The 21232-nt window shown below is 36.5% G+C and overlaps 1 protein-coding gene across 1 annotated transcript in view; it reads right to left on the bottom strand.

Annotated features, from left to right (window-relative positions):
- The window catches only part of PLA2R1 (phospholipase A2 receptor 1), a 121329-nt gene that overhangs the window by 66171 nt on the left and 33926 nt on the right, over positions 1–21232 (bottom strand). Inside the window, exons 4-10 of the mRNA XM_078451212.2 lie at positions 18904–19077; positions 13992–14105; positions 13316–13459; positions 10850–11044; positions 9520–9677; positions 5173–5271; positions 410–522 (exon numbers count right to left, since the gene is read on the bottom strand). Of these exons, the coding sequence (XP_078307338.2) occupies positions 410–522; positions 5173–5271; positions 9520–9677; positions 10850–11044; positions 13316–13459; positions 13992–14105; positions 18904–19077 (997 nt within the window). The remainder of the gene's footprint in view (positions 1–409; positions 523–5172; positions 5272–9519; positions 9678–10849; positions 11045–13315; positions 13460–13991; positions 14106–18903; positions 19078–21232) is intronic.

Here is a 21232-nt window from a genome sequence, read left to right as displayed (position 1 = left end):
AAGCATTTGAAAATACTCCACAGTTTAGCTATACTTACTTTTGTTCTTCAAAATAACCTCACATAACTCACACACATTACATTAAAAACATAGTTTTTAAATAACATATTTCTTTTCCATTATATGCATTTAGATAAAATCTGACTGAATATATATTCAAAACTAAATAATTAATACATCTTTATGGAAAGTAAAAGTCATCTTAAATTTTACTCGGTTACTCAAAAATTGATTTAGGAATAACATTGTGTGATTTAAATTCATCTCAATCAATAGTTTAAATAATTTAATATTCTACTGTACAGTTTAGATTTTGACAAGTTACTGATTATGGCTAGATTTTATCATCCCAGGAGCCCTCCTGTCAAAAAAGTACAGTCATGTCTCTGATAGAAAATTTCTATCTTACCTGTTTGTAATGGTTACAAGTGCAGGAGGACAGTAATAACCACTGGAGGCATGGTCAAAGCTTCGAAGGACAGTGTCAATTTTGTAACAGAATCTACCATGTCTCTCCCATCCCTTCGAAAAGGAAATAGAAAATTAAATACATAAATGATTTAAACAGCAAAATAGTGTTTTTGTGTATTCTTATTTACTACTTGTACATAACTTCCTTCTCTGACCCACTCAAAACTCAAAACTTGAGTTTTTGTCTTGAAATCTTTGTATTCTACCTGGCCATTAGCTACAGCCACTTCTATATTTATTTAATTATTAAAACCTGAAAGTTTTAATTAACTGGAAATCTTAAAATCTAAAATGAAATAAAGGAGCACTCACTCAAGATCTCTTTCTCTCTCTCTGTTCAGGCTTACAGAGTTTCATACAAATGCTTCCTACAGGATAGTAGAAACCAAGACTGTTGGGTTTGAAGGCAGAAGGCATGGGTTTGAATACTGGCTCTACTAGTGTGCAACTTTATATAATCTCTACATGTCTTAATTTTCTCCTTTGTAAAATGAAGATAATAATAGTGTCCATGGAGTTGTTCTGAGAATCAAAGGGAGACAATGCAGGCAGAGGCCTTAAATAGAGCCAGGAACTCAATATGAGCAAAGAGGACATATGTATCTAGATAATAGTGTATACATCTTTTCAACTTTGTTTCATATTGCTTATTTCATGTTATCCCACTGAGATTCACTGAGGTTAGAGACCTAGAAGAAGTCACAAGCTAGTGGACAAGCTGGTCTGGAACCCAATTCTGGTGTAATCCGGGATGGTCTTGGGTAGATCATAATGTTTCCAAATAGAGACTGGCTAAATAAATGTATACAATATATAAATGTATATTATATAAATATATATATTACATATACATTTATATATTATATACACACACATAAACATATATGTATGTATTTATATATGTATATATATACACATATATGCATACACATAAATATATACATATATGTATATTTATGTATATATAATATATTTATATGTATATATACAATATGTTGTATATATATTTTAAATATAAATAATACAAACATATATAAATATATGCATATATATACAAACAAATATATATATATGTAAAAATTATTCCTAAACCAACTGGCTAGCCTTTGAGACAGAAAGAAAGCAAGCTTTGGCACTTAGACAAAAATGATAAATGTGTAGTTCCATACCTCCGCCCTGAGAGCACTGAAGGGTATCTCTGTTCTTTAAAATCATACAGTACAGGAGACATGTATTCATTAGTCTTCTATATTTTCACTGAGTTATTTTAGTCTCTTTTCTTTCAATATTATAAAATCACATCACTTATATCTATCTATTTTTATGTATTTGCCAGTTTTAAAATACACTTTATTCTGTGTCTGTGTCATGCCAATACTTGCCAGATTTTGATCAGATATAAAATGACTTCTGCTATATTTCTTAGAAAAGGTCTCTGTCTTGCAGTAAATTAAAGAAAACCTTATTTTAGAACTCAGTTATTTTTTTCAAAACATATTATTAAATGAGGTGTGGATCACAGGAGTTCCACATCCAGCCAGCCACAATGTGCTCTGAACTCACTCCCTGATCTTCTTCCCCATAACCTCATCTGTGTGAGTAATTGACAGCTCCAGCCAGAACCCCCGGATCACTCCAGATGGGGTGGGAGGTTAGACTGCTTTTGTATTTGGAAGGACAGGCGGAGGAAGGCTGACAATTTGACCTTTCTAACAAAGTATTCCTTCTTCATTAGTAGTTTTCAGATCACAGGCTGCTTAGTAAAACCAAAAATCTGAGAACTGAACAGACTCTAGGAAAGGGGGTGGGGGATGTGGCATAGTAATAACCAGAAAAACAAAGGCTCCTTACTACAAGCCTTTGTCCACACAATGAAAGTGGGAAGAATAATTGATTGTATCTGTGAATATCTTTTGTACATGAGGTGCCATTTCATTTTAAATGAAATGATGATGATGACAGTACTGAAACAATTGCTCATATTATACAATCCCCAAAAAATGACTCAGAGCAGGGGGTGGTTTTTTTTTTTTTTTTTTTGCTTTGAAATTATCAAGAAAATTTTCTCCCTTGTGTAGTGCTTTTTACTCCTGTGACTTATTCATTCCATAACTGAAGGCTACAGCCATCACTCATTTTGCCCATTCCCCACCCCCTCTGCTAGACAACCATCAGTTTGTTCTCTGTGTTTATAGGTCTGATTCTGCTTTTTGTTTATTAATTTACTCTTTTAGATTCTACATATAAGTGAAATCATATGGTATTTGTCTTTCTCAGGCTTATTTCACTTAGCATCATACCCTCTAGGTCCATTCATGTTATTGTAAATGGCATGATCTCATCCTTTTTTATGGTTGTGTAATGTGTGTGTGTGTGTGTGTGTGTGTGTGTGTACAACACATCTTCCTTATCCATTCATCTATTGATAGACACTTAGGTTGCTTCCATATCTTGGCTATTGTAAATAATGTTGCAATAAACATAGAAACATATCCTTTCAAATTAGCATTTTTGCTTTCTTTGGGTAAATATCCAGTATTGGAATTACTGGATCATGTGGTGTTCCTATTTTTAATTTTTGAGGAACCCCCATACTGTCTTCCACAGTGGCTGTACCAATTTACATTCCCACTAAGAGTGCATGGGTTCATGAGGGCTCCTTATTTTTCCCACATCCTCACGAACACTGGTTATTTCTTGTGTTATTGATATTAGCCATTCTGACAGGTGAAGGTGATACCTCATTGTGGTTTTGATATGCACTTCCCTGATGATGAGTGATGCTACACATCTTTTCATGTATCTGTTGGCCATCTGTATGTCTTTTTTGGAAAAAATGTCTATTCAGGTCCTCTGCCCATTTTTAATCAGATTATTTGGAGGCCTTTTTGTTTGTTTGTTTGTTTGTTTTTGTGTGTGTTTTTTTGGTGTTTACTTGTATACATTCTTTATATATCTTGGATATTAACTCCTTATTGGATGTACCATTTCCAAATATCTTTTCCCACTCAGTAGGTTGCTTTTTTGTTTTTTGATTTTTTTTTTCACTGTGGAAAAGATTTTTATTTTGATGTAGTCTTAATAGTTTATTTCTAATTTTGTTTCCCTTGCCTTAACAGACATATCTAGAAAAATGTTTCGACTGCTGATGTCAGAGAAATTACTGCTTTTGTTCTCTTCTACTATTTTTATGATTTCAGGTCTCATATGTAGCTCATTAATCCATTTTAAATTTATTTTTGTGCATGGTGTGAGAAATATTTTATAAGTTGATTTTACACATACAGACTGTTTAGAGAAGTGCAGTGAAGCAGTGGGCTAAAGGAAAGGAAACTTTTGAAACCACATTCACAGATTGATTCATAAAGAACTTAATGAGAGTTTCACCATAAAGTTAGAGAATGGGATCTGAACTCCAGTTTTACTCTGAACCTTAAATACTAGTAATGCTGGCCAGAAAAGGGAAGCTGTGTACAAAAGTTTGAATAGAAGATCAGTTCTGTTTTTGCTGTGTAAGGAGTTAATTTCCTTTTCAACACAAATACAACATGTTGAGTTGCTTTGAAAACCACAATAAGACAAATATTTTTTTTCAATATTTCTGATCAGCTATAGATCAGTGATCAGCTCTAACTTCAGGAACTGTAATCATTAGATAAAATGTTTGGTAGTATGTCAGCTATGGCATAGGTATTGTTGACCTAAAGTAGGAAGAGTAATTCATATGTTTACACTGATTACTGAATAAAATGCAGTTTCTTGGAAAGATGGGTCATTGCCTCATCGAAACATAAATACCTGGATTAGAAGAGAAAATATTTAAGAATTGCATAAAAATCCAGGTTTGGGAAATTTTTGAGATGCATACAAATATCCAATATTTAAATTTAATTGTTTAGTGTGTGTGTGTGAGAGAGAGAGAGAGAGAGAGAGAGAGAGGCAGGGAATGAATGTGTTGAGAACTTTACTCAAGGATACTGAATATATTTGAAGAAATTTAAAACATAACCTTCTACCTTTTAATTTTAAACCTGAAGTGTTATGTATTTTTTATTACTTTAAGTACTGAGAATAATTATGTTAAGTACCAAAAATAATTTATTAGTTAAAATATTAAAGTATTTTTATTATCTCTTTCCCAACTAATAAATATATTGCAAACATGCACTTCTCACCATTATTGTATTCTATTCAAATATTTAAGTTTAAGATGAGTGAAAAGGAAGTCAGGAGTCTGAGTGAAGAAGTTCACTCTCCATCAAAGGAATGCATTTTTTTTTCACTCTGACAGTCCTCACTGGGAGACTATGAAAACCACCTGTGAGATGGGGCATCACATGACAGTCATTGTTTGTACAGATGGGATAACAGGACCTTTATATTTTTTATTTCAAAAGAAAAGTAGTTTAGGTTGAAGAGGATGGCAAGACAACAATCTTTGCAGGGCTGTAAACCCTTCATATGCTCCCAGCTGATAACTGCTTGGTTTGTTAAAAGTAGCCCACAGTCAAAAAAAAAAAAAAAAAAAAAAAAAAAAAAAGGGAGGGAAGGAAAGAAAGAAAAGTGATAGGGAAGGAGGGGAAAGAAAGGGAGGAGGGAGCAAAAGTAGGTATGAGAGGGAGACATTGTTTAAATTGCTGTTGCATAAATTATTCTAGTTATGCATTCAATACACCTAAATGTAATGTTAACAGCACTTACCTTTTGACAGCCTGATTCAGTGTCAGAAAGGACATGACCTGCTTTCTTACAAACGTAAAAAAGTGTTTCTTCACAATTTTTAACTTTCCAGTGCCCCTCCTAAGGGGAAACATGTTACAAGATGGATGAATTAACTTCATTATTGATGCTGATAGGCAACATCAGTTATTTTCTTTTTTTAAAATATAATTTATTGTCAAATTTGTTTCCATACAACACCCAGTGCTCATCCCAACAGGTGCTCTGCTCAATGCCCATCACCCAATTTCCCCTCTCCCCCACCCCCCATCAACCCTCAGTTTGTTCTCAATATTTAGGAGTCTCTTATGGTTTGCCTCCCTCCCTCTCTGTAACTTTTTTCTTCCCCCTTCCACCCCCCCATGGTCTTCTGTTAAGTTTCTCAGGATCCACATAAGAGTGAAAACATATGGTACCTGTCTTTCTCTGCCTGACTTATTTCATTTAGCATAATATCCTCCAGTTCCATCCATGTTGCTGTAAATGGTCAGATTTCATTCTTTCTCATTGCCAAGTACTATTCCATTGTATATATAAACCACATCTTCTTTATCCATTCATCGGTTGATGGACATTTAGGCTCTTTCCATAATTTGGCTATTGTTGAAAGTGCTGCTATAAACATTGGGGTACATGTGCCCCTATGCATCAGCACTTCTGTATCCCTTGGGTAAATTCCTAGCAGTGCTATTGCTGGGTCATAGGGTAGATCTATTTTTAATTTTTTGAGGAACCTCCACACTGTTTTCCAGAGCGGCTGCACCAGTTTGCACTCCTACCAACAGTGCAAGAGGGTTCCCGTTTCTCCACATCCTTGCCAGCATCTATAGTCTCCTGATTTGTTCATTTTAGTCACTCTGACTGGCATGAGGTGGTATCTCAGTGTGGTTTTGATTTGTATTTCCCTGACAAGGAGTAATGTTGAGCATCTTTTCATGTGTCTGTTGGACATCTGGATGTCTTCTTTAGAGAAGTGTCTATTCATGTCTTCTACCCATTTCTTCACTGGATTGTTTCAGTTATTTAAATAAAAAATATGATTAATAATAAGTGTTTCAGTATGGGGTAATGAGTCAGGACCTTGTGTTATCATTAGAAGAGTTGATACTCTCTCTACATGAGAGTGGGAGGCCCTGCTCTCTCCAGCATGTGAGCAATTACAAGATGCGAAATCCCAGAGTGGTGGATAGGAGGGGAGGGGCCATTAATGTTTCTTGATAGTGTGCCAGGCTTAATATTGTGTGATTTTCATGTATAATTTCAACATTTCTGTGAGGTAGGCATTATCATTCCTATTTTAAAGGTAAGGTTTAATACTTTGCGCAAAGTTTTATAGTCAGTAAAACTGGAAACTAGGATTTAATACCAGGCTCAGCCTAGATTTACATTAAGCTGCTCTCAATTTTTCTTTTAAAAAGATGGGTTAGAGCAGGGATTCTCAATCTTTTTTTTTTTAATTTTTTTTTTCAACGTTTTTTATTTATTTTTGGGACAGAGAGAGACAGAGCATGAACGGGGGAGGGGCAGAGAGAGAGGGAGACACAGAATCGGAAACAGGCTCCAGGCTCCGAGCCATCGGCCCAGAGCCTGACGCGGGGCTCGAACTCATGGGCCGCAAGATCGTGACCTGGCTGAAGTCGGACGCTTAACCGACTGCGCCACCCAGGCGCCCCAGGGATTCTCAATCTTTACTGTGCACCAGAATTATTTGAAAGGATTACTAAAGTGCAGATGATGGGGCCTCATGATCAGTGTGTCTCATTTCACAGGTCAGGTAGGACACAAGAATTTGCATTTCTAACAAGGTTTCAATTGATTGATGCTGCTGGTCTGGGGACCACACTTTGGAAACTATCCTCGTGACCAAGTGAGACTGCTGCTTCCTTTCTTCAACCACTTCTAAATATTAAGTGGAATGTTTGCTACTTACATATATAAACCTAATGCTGGGGAAATGCCTGGAAGCTACCATGAATCACCCTAGATAACATTATCATAGATGAACTTTGTGCTCAAGCCATAATGTCCTTCTTTATCACTAAGTTTCCAAAGCCCCACCCCATTTCTTCTTTATATGACAGGTGGATACTTTCACGTCTTCTAGTTCTGCAGATAGCTGCTCTAACAACCTACATTAATAATGAAATACAATAACTGCTAACAGATTAAAATTTTATCCTCCCAAAGGATTTGTTAACACAAATCAGACCTTTAGGCTAAAACCACACAATTCAAATTTTAGGTGGTATCTCAGGCATGCAGGTTTTTAGGGGAATATACATACTGGGTAGGAGGCTGACACCTTCATCTTACAGAGCAGCCCTATAGCCCACCATCATGGAGTCTTCTAGCAAGCCATCCAGTTAAAGGATACTGTTAGGCCTACTGTATTTGCTTAATAACAATTGGATGGATGGATGAATGGAGAAAGTTTCCTAGGCTCTCACATTCAAATTAGGCATCAACCATGCTTAGGTAACTTGTTAATTACAATAATCATATTCATGTTGAGTTCTACTTCATGGGAATGAATGTTACTTTTTATGCATTTACTATTTAAGGAGCCACTAAGCTGCCAGAAAGGAGGACCCAAAGTATCACACTTACAGCAGCATTGTCCTGACACATCCTATAGTATTAATACCTGTTCTTACTCTCTTAAAAATAATTTATGTTCAAATGTTGGCTCCTGTTCTGTGAACTTGCTAAGTGAAATAACCAATGTCTGTCAAATGTAAAAGGAGAATGTCAGTAGGAAATGAAGGTCATCTTAATTATCTCAAAACCAATGAACCAATAAAGCGTCAAATATTGTAGAATAAACAGTGATGGCTTTCAGCAGAGTTAGACGCAAGATAAACATTTAGAGAGGTCATTGTTTGTCCCTTTTCAAATGTGACTTGAGAACTACCTTGGCATTTTAATTGTAACTGAGCATATCTATAACAACCTAAAAGGGGAAACAATGAAATGTGCCATCAAAGTAGGTGCTTAGAAATTTTCTATGTTTGGTTGGTGCCATTACTTTGTCCAGCTACTTAAGTAACATTTAATTAACTGCACTTGACATGGTGTCCTCCTGGTGGTAAGAAAGAGTGAGAATGCCTACCAAATCCTAATGACTTAAAACTCAGCCAGTGAGTTTAGTAACTATCTGATCAAAGAGATTAAGTCTACTTTAAACATATAATAAACCCTTCAAATGACTTCGGATTAAATCAGATGTTTTAGATAAATGAGAGATTAGGGCATAGAAATAAGTGTGATGTTAAGGCCACCAGGACCATTACATTCTTGTGAGGAAAAGAGCAAGATTTTCCATTGATTCACAGTTTTCAATGAGGTTACACACATTGTAGAAATCCTTTTATGTTAATAGGATAATGGAGCTTAAAAATCATCAGTCTCTAGAGTAATTTCCTGACACCTCAGATCTTCTCCTTACATCTTCACCACGGTGGTCAATGGCACCATCATCCACAAACGTGGTGGTTGCTCAAGCCAAAAACCTATTCCTCTCTCACCCCACATCTACTAGCAACAATTCCTATCCTCCAAGGGATCTTTGAATTTCTCTCCTTGTCTCTATATTCACTACCCCATTTCAACACTGAAGTAGCCCCCAAACTGGTTTCTCTGCTTCCATTTTCTGTCTTTCTCTAAGCTGCTTTCTATGTAGCAGCCACAGTTATTTTTTAAAATGTAAATCAAGGGACACCTGGGTGGCTCAGTTGGTTGAGCTTCTGACTTTGGCTCAGGTCATGGTTTGTGTGTTTGAGCCACAATAAAATAAAATAAAATGTAAATCAAACAATGCCCTTCATCTCCTTGAAGTCCTTTTGTCATTCTATACCAGGACTATAAGCTTCACATTTTTGCATTCTTCCTGCCCCCTCTCCTAGGATCCCCTCAAGCCACACTGGTCTCCTTTTTGATTATTAAACATGGCAAGCCTTGGCCGGCCTTTGAGCTTTTACACTAGTAGCTGTCCCCTGGCTGGAATGTTCTTCCTCTGCTCCTCCAGAGGTTTGTTTTTTTTTTAAGTTCTAGCTTAAACATCACCTCTTTGGAGAGCTTCCCCTGACCGTTCTGTATGAAGTAGCAGCCCCAACCCAGGTTGTTCACCATCACATCACCTATCTCCTCAAAGCTATGATCGCAACTATAATTACCATGTTTCTCCTGTGTGTGCATGTTTACTGCCTAGCGTAGAAGCCCCAGGAGGAGTAGGGACTGTGCCTTGGTCTCTGCCACAGCCCACGTCCCTGATGCAGGTGGCCCTCAATACAAATCCAGCAAAGTGAGCACTAAACAAACAAATCAACTTACAGATTGCTCTGCTGAGACACATAGTTGGCTTCTATTTGGAAGAATTTGGGGCTCAAGTGCGTGCCAATTAGTAAAGGTGACTGAAGAGCCATTGGACCATTCAAAGGAAACTGGAATTTTATTGCTGCTCAAACCAATCCATGTTTCTGATGCATTTTCTGTAAGAGAGAAATGTAAACTACAGGAATCCTATTAATGCAAAGGAGATAATGCACCAGGCCTGTTATAAATGATTTCTTCTTTATTTTTTCATGTGATAAAACCTTTTAAGTCTCAGTATAAAATATCTACTGAAACCTGTTCCCCCTATACTATCCCATCTGCTTGACTCAGACCTTGTAAGTGGGGCAGAGTATGAGCTAAAGCCAATGCAAGGACAAAGCTTAAGAGCAAGTCAGATTGCTGGGACTCTAATTAGTTCCTGCTACTGTCTGAAAAGTATATTTGATCAGTATGGTTTTGCTTTTGCCTAGATAAAGGAAAAATAGGAAGGTCAATTGGATTAGGAAAAGGACCTTTAAAAGAAAAATCTTTACAATATATTTTTTCTTGACTTCTCTCTCTCTCTCTCTCTCTCTCTCTCTTTTTTTTTTTTTTTGCCATGGGAAAAAGAGGAGCAGAAACTCTTAGAAGTATTAAAATGGGAGCAATGGGGTTGCCAGAAAAGTAAATAAAGTTTGACAGTCCAGGTAAGGTGAAAAGACCCTAGGAGGCTGAGAGAAACGTTCAAGTGCCCCTATTGAGACAGAGGCAGCCACAGGATTCTTTTAATCTCAAATGCAGAAGGTGAGAAAAAGTGACAGAGAGGATTTTTGTTTTTACTCGAAACTAAAACCTAACTTCCAAAAGGTCACCAGTGTAGACTCTGTAGATTTTTTTTTTTTCATTAAAAAAAAATTTACTCTAACTCAGTGATTTCAATGTTTTTCAGAAGAATTCCATGTCAAATACAAGACACAGGGGGAGGCCTGCTCTGATGCACGGAAGGTGGGTGCAGGCCCAGGAGCTCAGAATTCCTGAACCATGGCACACAGCTTGAAAACCACCAAACCTTTCACTGGCTACAGTTATTAAAATCCAATTATTTATTTAAGGAATTCCATTACTACTTAGATCACATGACCATAGCACATGACTGCTATCTAGTGGCCATAAAGCTAAATTACAGGTTTAAGTTTCATGTTGTTTTTTTTTAGTGTTTTTGGAACTTCAGATATATATACCATAAATCATCACTTTTACATAGCTTAACTTCTTTTCAACTCCACTAATAAAGATAGTGACTATATTATATTTCATACCTCTTAGTTCAAAGACATGTGGCACTTACCATCTCCAAGGAGGGTTATAAGAAACTCCACCTGTGCTAATGAAGCAATGTTTATTAATGTGCTGTTGTCAGACTGGCAAGAATGCAAAGCTTCCTTCCAGGTCTTTTTTTCTTTCTGAAGTTTATAGCAGTTACGATTATGGGGATTCCAGCCAGGCTCACAGTAGGTAGTGTAATATTTCCAAGCATCTTTTTCTTTTTAAAACAATGAAAAACAATGTCATTTTCCACAATTTTTAACATGTTACTTGTTAGCCTTAATAGAAATTGCCATCAATATATGATTATTTTAAAAATTTGAAAAATAGAGACATATGAAACAATAACATATAAATCATCTACATCTTCAGAGTTGAGAAGGATTCACTATAGGATCTAGATCTAGATTGAATGGATCTCAGTGCTTTATTTTACAGATGAGCTAAGGTACAAAGAGGTAAGGAGACTTGGTGAAGGTCATAAGCCAAAGTGAACCGTCAGGGCTAGATGTAAAATTTAGCAGTCAGAGTTCTGCATTTAGAAAAATTTTTTACACCAAAAATGAGTATTATGACATACAATATAAATGGTATTCCGAAGATTTTATGTACAATATGTAGATATTTATCCTCAGCTGAAAAAAAGCCTGAAATTCTGGTTACTTCCTCCAAAGCAGAGTTGACAAATAGCTTTCACCTTTAGGGTATGTCTGAGTGTCTGTGTTGTCCTTCTGGGTTCATATGGACCCTGGGTTAGACTTACAGAACAGTTCCAGGATGCTTTGGCACTAATAGGGAAGGCAGTGGTATGCATACGAACTTTTGGCTCTCCCTTTCCAGAAGCTTGTCCCCAACCTGGTAATTAGCATTTTTACTTTATTTTATTAACTACAACTGAGTGCCTCCCTTAAGCACTAATTTAGTTAGATATAGCTCCACTGCTATTTGGGAAATGAGACATTGTTTTAAAATTGCTCTGGGATGCTGAGCGCAAATGATATCTAAATATTTAGATATCATCTACCCCAGTGGTTTTCAACCAAGGGGTCATAGAACCCCTTTTGAAATTAAAACCATAAACTTTGCTCTATGGGTAAGATAAAAAGATAAAATAGAAATTTCTCTGATTGAAGCAGGGTGGAGCCAAGCAAAGAACCTTCAGATCCCAGAAACAGTTTGAAGACACTGGACTAGGTCACTGAAAGAATTTGTTAAACCTGAAGCAACGGCAAAGAATCCAAACTAATTTAGCTTAATTACCCTCATTTGTGGTCTTTGGGCTTCAATTAGTAGAACCTTAGAGTAAATAAAAGAGAAGAAAAGAAGGATGGCAGGAGGGCATAAGAAAGAAACGAGTAAGAGAGGAAGAGATGGAAGGGAAGGACATAAATAGCAATAGCAATTTCAGCATGTTCTTGACATAGTGAAAACTCTACATAAAAAAATGGCACAATGCTTCCCCCCCCCCCCCCCACACACACACCCTGATTCCACCATTCACTTAGGGTTAGCCACTTAAAGGAAAATGAAAGTTAACGTCTGATTGTAAGGAATAATATTTTAAAATGATAATTCTAGGGGCACCTGGGTGGCTCAGTTGGTTGAGCGTCCGACATCGGCTCAGGTCACGATCTCGCTGTCAGCGAGTTTGAGCCCCGCATCGGGTTCTGTGCTTCCAACTCAGAGCCTGAAGCCTGTTTCAGATTCTGTGTCTCCCTCTCTCTCTGCCCCTCCCCCACTCATGCTCTGTCTCTCTCTCCCTCTCTCTGCAAAAATAAATAAACATTAAAAAAATTTATAAATAAATAAAAATGATAATTCTTTTTATTTTAAATCTGGAGTTCCTAATTATGCTGGTCATGATTCTTCTAAATATGGTTATGTTTTTATGTCTACTTTCTGAGTTAAGACATTAACTCCCACAGAAACTAAAAAGAGCCAGGAGACCTTAAAAACAAATAATTGGGCTTTAGGTATTAGATTGTAATTAGGTAGTATTTAAGTCTTAGTTGCACATAAAAGTTTGTATGTTATTTTGAGGAGGATGGTTATAAGAGACTCAGAGTATGGTAGGAGATCAATGAAGTAAAGAATTTTATAAAACTGTGTTCTAATTTATATTTAATTTCGAAGGTAACCATCATTAAAACTCAAAACTAGACTAGAAAAGGAAGCATATCTTGTTTTACTAACGCAGAACAACTCAATTAAAGAAATTAGAAGAAATTAAAGAAAAAGCAGCAGAAATTGTCTTCTATGCTTAGGTCCTTTGCTTTGGTTTTTAGTAAAAACCTAAATGCATTTGTTAAATTCGTGGTGCCTTTGGAATAACAGATATTATCTGCTTACATATTTTTATTCATGTAACTATAAAACCCAGCCCTAGCTGCTTAAATTGTGAATTACTAGCAAAAATGTAAATGAATTTGAATACATTGAGATGACAAGTAAGCAACTCATAAAGCCAACTTAAAGTAAAATCACTTACCAGTCACTTCTTGATCACTGTGGTTTAGATACTTTTTACATATATAAGGCAAGGTGGACCCACAATCCCGACTCTGCCAGGCATTTGGCATCAATGAATTCAATGTTCCACAATGATACTCAACAAATGGCTCAAAACTTATTTCTGAAAATACAGTGTATGTGTGTTTAATGTTAGAGGCAAAAGTGGTTAGTTTAAAATATATTGATGTCATTTTATTTATTCAAGTATGATATATTTGACATATGTTAAGTGTGGTGTTTTAGCATCAAGGAGATAGCCCTTCTCTGGCATGTGTGACAAATCCTAGAAGATGCTATATTATATCTATGATTTTGCAGTTGAAGTCCAGACATGACAATGAAATGATTTTTCAAAGATAGCAATAGCTGATTTTGTTTTAAAGAAATATTTGCAGTTTGTTGCTATTTTTTAAAACAGCTGACTAGAGTCTTGGCTCTAAACCAACCCTCCTGCAACCTTGGAGAAACAGCTTACCTTCTTGACCTCCATTTTCTTATCTGGAAAAGCTTGCCTTATAGGAATTCAGGCAAGCTTAAAAATGTTTATAAACCACTTTTAAAATAACATGACTTCTATATGTGTGGGACATAGCTGCTGTGTAAGGCTGTGGGATAATGCTACCCATCAAAGGCACATAAAACACTGCAGGTACCTGGGTTCCAGTTCAGATAGTTGAGCGGCGTTCTATCAGACCACTGCCAGCCAGCATTTTCATCCAGTTGATTCAGACCTATCCACATTTCCACCGCTTCACTGCCCAAGTGCTCTAAAATGAAGAGAAAAATAAGAGTTTGAACACGAGGAAACAAACACCCCCCTCCCCACAATGATACAATTCTTTCTTGTTTTCTCATTCCTGAAGGATATAGTCATAAATGAATTGCGGTCAATGACAGAGAAGGGTTTTAAGTGCTACTAAACCCCACTCTGATGCTTCAGAGTAACAAAGTCAGGCTCTGGCATCTTGAGAAACACCGCATTCTTATAAAGGCTCACTAACAGCAGTTCTTGAGCTGTGAAGGGCTTAATCTAAGCATCCAGAAGTGCTGCCTTTAAAGGATCATCAGTCCACCCAAGAGTGCATGGTTGCACATCTGAGACCATCTGATTTGCATGAACTCATGCAATTAAGGGTTTTGGATGGGGGAGGAGGAAGTGTCCAGGAAGTCCACTCCAGAAAGTGCCCCTCTGTCTGTCCTCTCTTGCTATGTGTTCCTGGTAGCAGCTTTGGCTTGGAGGCTCAGGACTGCAGTTTGCTGAGGTTACCATAGGCTCCAAGTAAGGGGAATAGGAAGAAGTGATGTTAAATCTGTATAATGGGTATATGTGTGTGCACATAAAATTTTCTGTATTTTTCAATATTTTTGAAGTATTTCACAGTTAAAAAATTAAACAATGTAAAGACTTTTTTTATCGGGATCTAGCAAGGAAGAGAAAACATAATTATTGTTAGTGAATGGAGACGAGTCCTCAAATTTAAGAAGGTATGCCAAAGCAAGCAGCAATGGGGGTGGGGTGGGACGGCTATCCAGTGTGAGAGCCAGTAGGAGTTGTGTGACTAAGAGGAGAAGCATAATCCAAGGGACCAGAGTATCCAGGCAGGCTGGAGCCATACACTGTTGTATCTTCAGCTGGGATTGGGAGAAGGCTTTCTGTCAGGCTGCCTCTGTGGCCCCTGCTCCCAACCGCTGTGCCATAGCTCCTCACATTTTAATTTAACCCCATTTTTGTTAGAAATGCAATGTATAAACATGTATATTGGTATGCCTATGCTGAAAAACATGGTTCAAAATTAGAGAATTAGGGGAAATTTTTCTTTGGTTTTTCTTTTGTTACCTGAATTAAAAAAATTATTCTAGAATAAAAGAAAATAAAAGAAATAAAAATAAATAAAAGCCAGCCCAAAATGTAGAAGGCGAACCAGGGAGAAGTATGTAATGGAAATTAAGGGATGGATATTTTTGATTGCATAAAAATATTATATAGTTGTTTAAAGGATGCTTTTAAAGTATTTAAAATAATTAGAGATTTTACTGACATTGAGAGTAAAATGCAACCTACTAAATTAAAATATTAATAATATTTCTGAATTTGGGGATTATGGCTCCCCAAAAAGAGAATGGATTCACCAAACTGATCATGTACAATGCCAAAAGGAAAGCCACAATAATTTCAAAATGATCTACACAGTGTATATTATAGTTTATGATTATATTTCAGTTATTTTGCTTTAAAAAATAAAAGAACTTCCTTTAAAATCCAACAAAATTTATTATAGGATACATTTTAAACAAATCTCAGAAACTTAGTAAAAGTTGATTTCTCATCAGATCATGGAGGTAAAAAAAAATAAAAGAGACAGAGACTCAGTGAAAGTGACTAATTTTGTGACACTCTCAAATGTTGCCACTTAATCTTTTAATATATAAAAGGAAGCACTTTTCTCTTTGTCTTATGGTTCATCTGTATCAGAACCCAATATATTTGAACCAGATGCAGGGGACTGAGACTGAGACCCTGGCAGGTAAGACTTGTGTCAGGAAAACTCATGGTTTATGCTGGTAGTTTCAGAATAATTACTAATCGCATCCCCTTTTATTCTAAAAAGAGTCTCAGTTTGAATGATCAATTGTATGACCACCCCAAGTATAAACACCAGTGTATTCACATAATAAATGAGTCAGCAGCATCCTCTGTGATTGAACATTTCAGTTACATGGTGGAAAACTGGAAGAACTTAACCCACTTAGGAAAGAGAAAAAATGGGGTTGTAATTCTGAGACCCCAGAAATCCCTAAACAGAAACAGCATACCATTCACTGGTCCCCCCTTTCCAAATTCCTGCGGCGTTTACACAGAGTCTCTTTCTAACGTCATTTTGATTAGTCCTTTCAGTAACACTATCGGATTAAATAGTGGGCATTGTGATGACAGGAGGCGGCATGGAAGATGGATTGACAAGGTAGAGAAATTTTCCCATTTCATATCAGGGCAAATGCCAAGCAGTATTTTCAAATAACCTAATTAAAATATTAAAATATTAATTATTCTTATCTTAGAGGTATTTCAAATACCGTCTGTGCAGTTGTTTTAACAATACACACAAAAATCATTGGGTAATTTATAATGTGTGTTTAAGGTTACAACAGCTGTTTATTTAGCTTTACGACTACATTGGCTCACAGTTCTGTAATAATGAACTCAAACCTAAATTATTTTGGATATTTCTTGGCATTTGTGACAGCTTAGATAATTCCTTATAACTATTAATGTTCACCAGCAATTAGCAAAAAACTAGACTATTCTCATCATTAAAAAAATACCATGGTCAGAACAGGGTTCTGTCTTTATGAATAGACTTCTGTTTTCCTAAACAATCCCCGAAGTCTAATTATAGAATTGTGGTATTTAAATCAAAGTCTCTGACATATCTTACTTCTTTAATCATTATTCAAGTTTGATGAGTAAGTCCAAACCTTCTTATTAGAAATTCTGACAGTCAAGATAGGTAACAAGTATAATTCATAAATGGTATGCAAAATTTTTCTGTAAAAACCATTACAGGCTAATAATGATATTAGAAGCTGGTGTTTTCCCTGCAATATGACTCACTGAAATCAGTTTTGATCATAATTTCCCACTTTTGCCTGTCTGTGGGCAAAAGGGGCAAATCTGCCCTGTTCACGCATTTGTTACGTTCCTTCTGGAAGGTATTGATGACTTTCAAAAGCTTCCTCTTCCACCCAGTGAATCCACTTCCACAAACTTGTAGAGAAATAATTGGGGATCTATGCCCAAAGGTAAGTGCAGGGATGGTTTATAAGAGCAACAAATAAATAAAAGCAAAATAAATAATTGTACCTATCTATCACTATCTAATAGTAGGGGGTTAGATAAATATATTCTTGGTAACCTATAATACTAGGTAACCATTAAAAACCATGATACAGACCTATATTTATAGACATGGGCAGATGTTCATTATATGCTGGTGCATGAAACAAGCGTATTATCAAACCGTGTGCATAGGTGTTAAATGGTTAACACACATTGAGTGTTTGTTATTTTCTAAGACTTCATCTGCATCATAACGTGTAATCTGTACTGCTAACAAGTAGCATGGCTATTATTTCCATTTGATAGGGGGGGATTTGAGGTACAGAGAGGTTAGGTCACTTGTAGGAGGAGCTCTGCTAGTAAGTGGTAGAGGCAGGAGTCAAACTCAAGCATATGGTTCTCTGGTTCCTGCTCCTAACCACCATGAAATAACTGCCTCCTGTATTTATTCAGTACTATTTTCCATAGACACTGTATATGCATGCATACCTTCACATGTTTTGGGTTTTGTTTTTTGGTTTTTTTTTTTTTTAGAAAAACATGATTGCTCCTGGATTATGGAATTATGGGATACTCTTCTATCTTTATACTTGAAATTTGAAGAATATTCTAGGGGTGCCTGGGTAGCTCAGTCAGTTAAGCATTCAGTCTTGATTTCAGCTCAGGTCATGATCCCAGGGTCATGACTCCACGCTAAATATGAAGCCTGCTTGGGATTCTCTTTCCCTCTGCCCTACTCATGCTCTCTCTCTCTCTCAAAAAAAAAAAATTATTCTAGAATAAACATGTACTACATGTGCAATAAAATTTGAAAAAAAGCATCAGAAACTTATGAGTCACTAATTTTGTGATATTTTCAAATGTTTCTAAAATTTTTTTAAAAGCTGTGTGTATACATCTACAAACATATTTAACCTATAAAGGAGAAGTAAGAGGAGAGTTTAGGTGATAGGTAAAACCCAAGATCCAGCCTTTTAGCATAACTCTTTGACATATTATTGTCTTATACTGTTAGTTAATATGTGTGTGCTTTTGCTTTTCCAACTAAATTTAAGTTCTTTGTCATGTAAGAGAAGGCCTATGTACCTATGCATACTGACTGAGAGGTGAGATTTTGTTTAATTAATAAAGGACTTAGGGGTGCTTGGGTGGCTCAGTCGGTTGAGTGTCTGACTTCAGCTCAGGTCATGATCTCACAGTCCGTGGGTTCGAGCCCTGCATCGGGCCCTGTGCTGACAGCTCAGAGCCTGGAGCCTGCTTTGGATTCTGTGTTTCCCTCTCTCTCTGCCCCTCCCCTGCTCATGCTATGCCTCTCTCTGTCTCAAAAATAAATAAAACATTTAAAAAATTGAAAAAAATTAATAAAAGACTTATTCATTAATAGCAGCTGAATAGCTAAGATCTCCAGCAGAGCAGGAATCTGTATGTAAGTTTAGAAGTCTCCCAGATCCACTTTTAGAGCTGCAAATTCTCCGGGGTCCCTTGCTGGGGCTTCAATTCCTCTTCTCCAAGGGAGAGAAAATAAAGAATATATGCCCAGGTGCAAATGGAATGTCCCAGCATACAGGTAACAATTCTGGGTGTGAGTCGGCACCATATTAATAAAAGAAAAAATATTTTTAAGGGACTTTTTATTTATTCAGAATATATTTTTGCATACCTGGACATAACTGTTAACAAATCATTTTAATTGCATTAATATCAGTGTGCATCATCCCCCTACTTACTCCTTATGAAGTTTTCTTCGTTCTCATCTGCAATACTTAGTAAAGCTCCTCCTTGCATCTGGCATGAAGAATGTGCTTCACTCCAGGAAAGAGAGGAAAGCAGGTTGAATTGGTAGCAAATGTGTGAATTGAGATCCTTCTCCCAGACAGCATCACAACCCACTTCTGCAGATGCTGAAAACAAAGTCCATTACAACATTAACTATAATCCTATTTTATATAAACAACAAGGTATTTTTCTAAAATGAATTTGAATGGAATGATTCCAACTTCAACCTCTAAAACTTCAGTGCCTTATTGATTCTTCTTTACGTCTTTATGATGAAATATACATTGTTATCCCACTGGCACTTTATGGTTCAACTCTTTCAAGATTTCAGGAAATTCAAGAAATTATCAATAAAGAAGGTCCAATCCCTTCTGGGAAAATAAGAGAAGGCATTTTTAAAAGGAGGAAATAGATGTGAAGTATTTGTGAAAATAACATCTGAGTTCCTTAAAAAGCAGTCATTTAGAGCTTTATACTGAAAGCATTTAAATGTTTATTTGAGACACATGCAAATGTTGTATCAAAAAGCCTTTTCCCCCAAATACCAAAATGCTAGGTGGGATAAAAGAGATACAGTTGAAATATGAGTCTGAAATGAACATAAGTTTTTAAATGAACCCTGAGAACAGGAACACTGATACTCAATTTAAGATAAAATTCTTTCAGCCAAAAGGAAGAGAAGTAAAATCCACTTGTGAAACATTGCATAGTATGCTTAAAAGTAAATTTAATGAAGTGTGAAATGTGGATCTGAAATCTAAAGTTTACTGAAATAACAGAAAATAAAGACCTACTTTGGGTGATTTTGCTAAAATTTTAAATCAATCCCCAAGATGAACTAAGCAGCCATAGTGATGACCTGAAATCAAATTCAGCCAAAGAATTTGAAGAAAATGTGAAAATGTAGAAAATGCAAAACATGTTACAGCATGAGTGTAACTGATGGACAGGCAATCTGCTAAAATCTAGAACATTATTTCCCAAAGTGTGATCCACAGAGTAATACAACTTCACAAGCTCTTTAAGAAGAGCTGGGACATAATGCATATATAACCTCCAAGTTCAAAATGTACGATAGCATAGAAAAGGCTCTGAGAAGGTCTGTAGTAAAGAAACAGCTCAATTTTAATTTGGTTATACCTCAAACTTACTTAACAATGAAATCTTTTTTGTTTGTTTCTTTTCTCCATAATACTTAGATGGTTCCCTTGGGAATGTGAAAATTTGTTTTCATGTCTGATTACAATGTGCTTTCCCCAGAACTGAGTTAGTTAAGTAGACGTTATTAAACCACATATAACTCTAAAGCTGTCTATAGAGTCTTCTGACTGATACATGAATTTATAGAAGGATCCATGATTGAAGGAGGGCAGAAGAGAAAGCTGTCATCAAGTAGGGGCAGAAGACAAAGCTATCATCAAGTAAAAATTAAGGAAAGGAGAAGAAAGGAAGGAGGAATATTTCAGTAATCATTCTTCTCTGGTGTCTGAAATTTCCCCATTGAGAATGGGTTTTTAGAGATTGTCTTCAGTTAGAATGTTAGATCATCCCTGAGATGAACAACACAGTAAGTGTTAATAGACATAATAATAGACAAGCTCAGCGCTGTTCATCTGGTGTTCATCTCTCATGAGGCCATGAGAGAAGGGTAGGGGGTGGTGTCTACAGTTTCAATTTGCATAAAAATCATCTAGTAGCTTGTACAGAAAATGTAGATTCCTTGTTCTCAGTCCCAGGGATTCTGAATTAGGTCTGAGGTGGGATTCAGGAACCTGCATTTTAAACATATTCCTGATTCTAATCCAGGTGGTTCACAAAGCAAACACCAGCAAATATTGACTTGGAAGAAAAAAATTAAAGCACTTCCCAAGGAGTGCATGCAGGTCTGAGTAGCCCTTTACTACTAGAAGATAGTAGGATGTCAGAGGGGAGAGATGTAGGTAGAAGATACCAGAAAGGGAAATTGGGGGAGGATGTCAGGAAGAGAGATCTGGACATAGGGTACCTGCCTCTCATCTCCTGCCATAAGGAAAGATTCGATAATAAATCCTAATTATAAGTCTTCAGGCCACAGCCATATCATGATATGTAAAGGTCTGAAGGACACTTCAATTGATCTCATTCCCATTTTTGCCAAGAGTTGGGCCTGCCCTTTCAATGGACATAGACTGAGCTGTGTAGACACAGCTTTTTGCAATAACCTGCATCAGTTCCATACATTGCACAGTTGAGATGGGAGGCTTACAGGTGATCCTGTCTCTGCTGCAAATTACACAGCCC

The sequence above is a fragment of the Panthera onca genome, chromosome C1 (genome assembly GCF_046562875.1).
Source record: "Panthera onca isolate mPanOnc1 chromosome C1, mPanOnc1 haplotype 2, whole genome shotgun sequence".
NCBI lineage: Eukaryota > Metazoa > Chordata > Mammalia > Carnivora > Felidae > Panthera > Panthera onca.
Note: the sequence above shows the minus strand (reverse complement) of the source record. Positions and strands in the feature narration are given on the sequence as shown.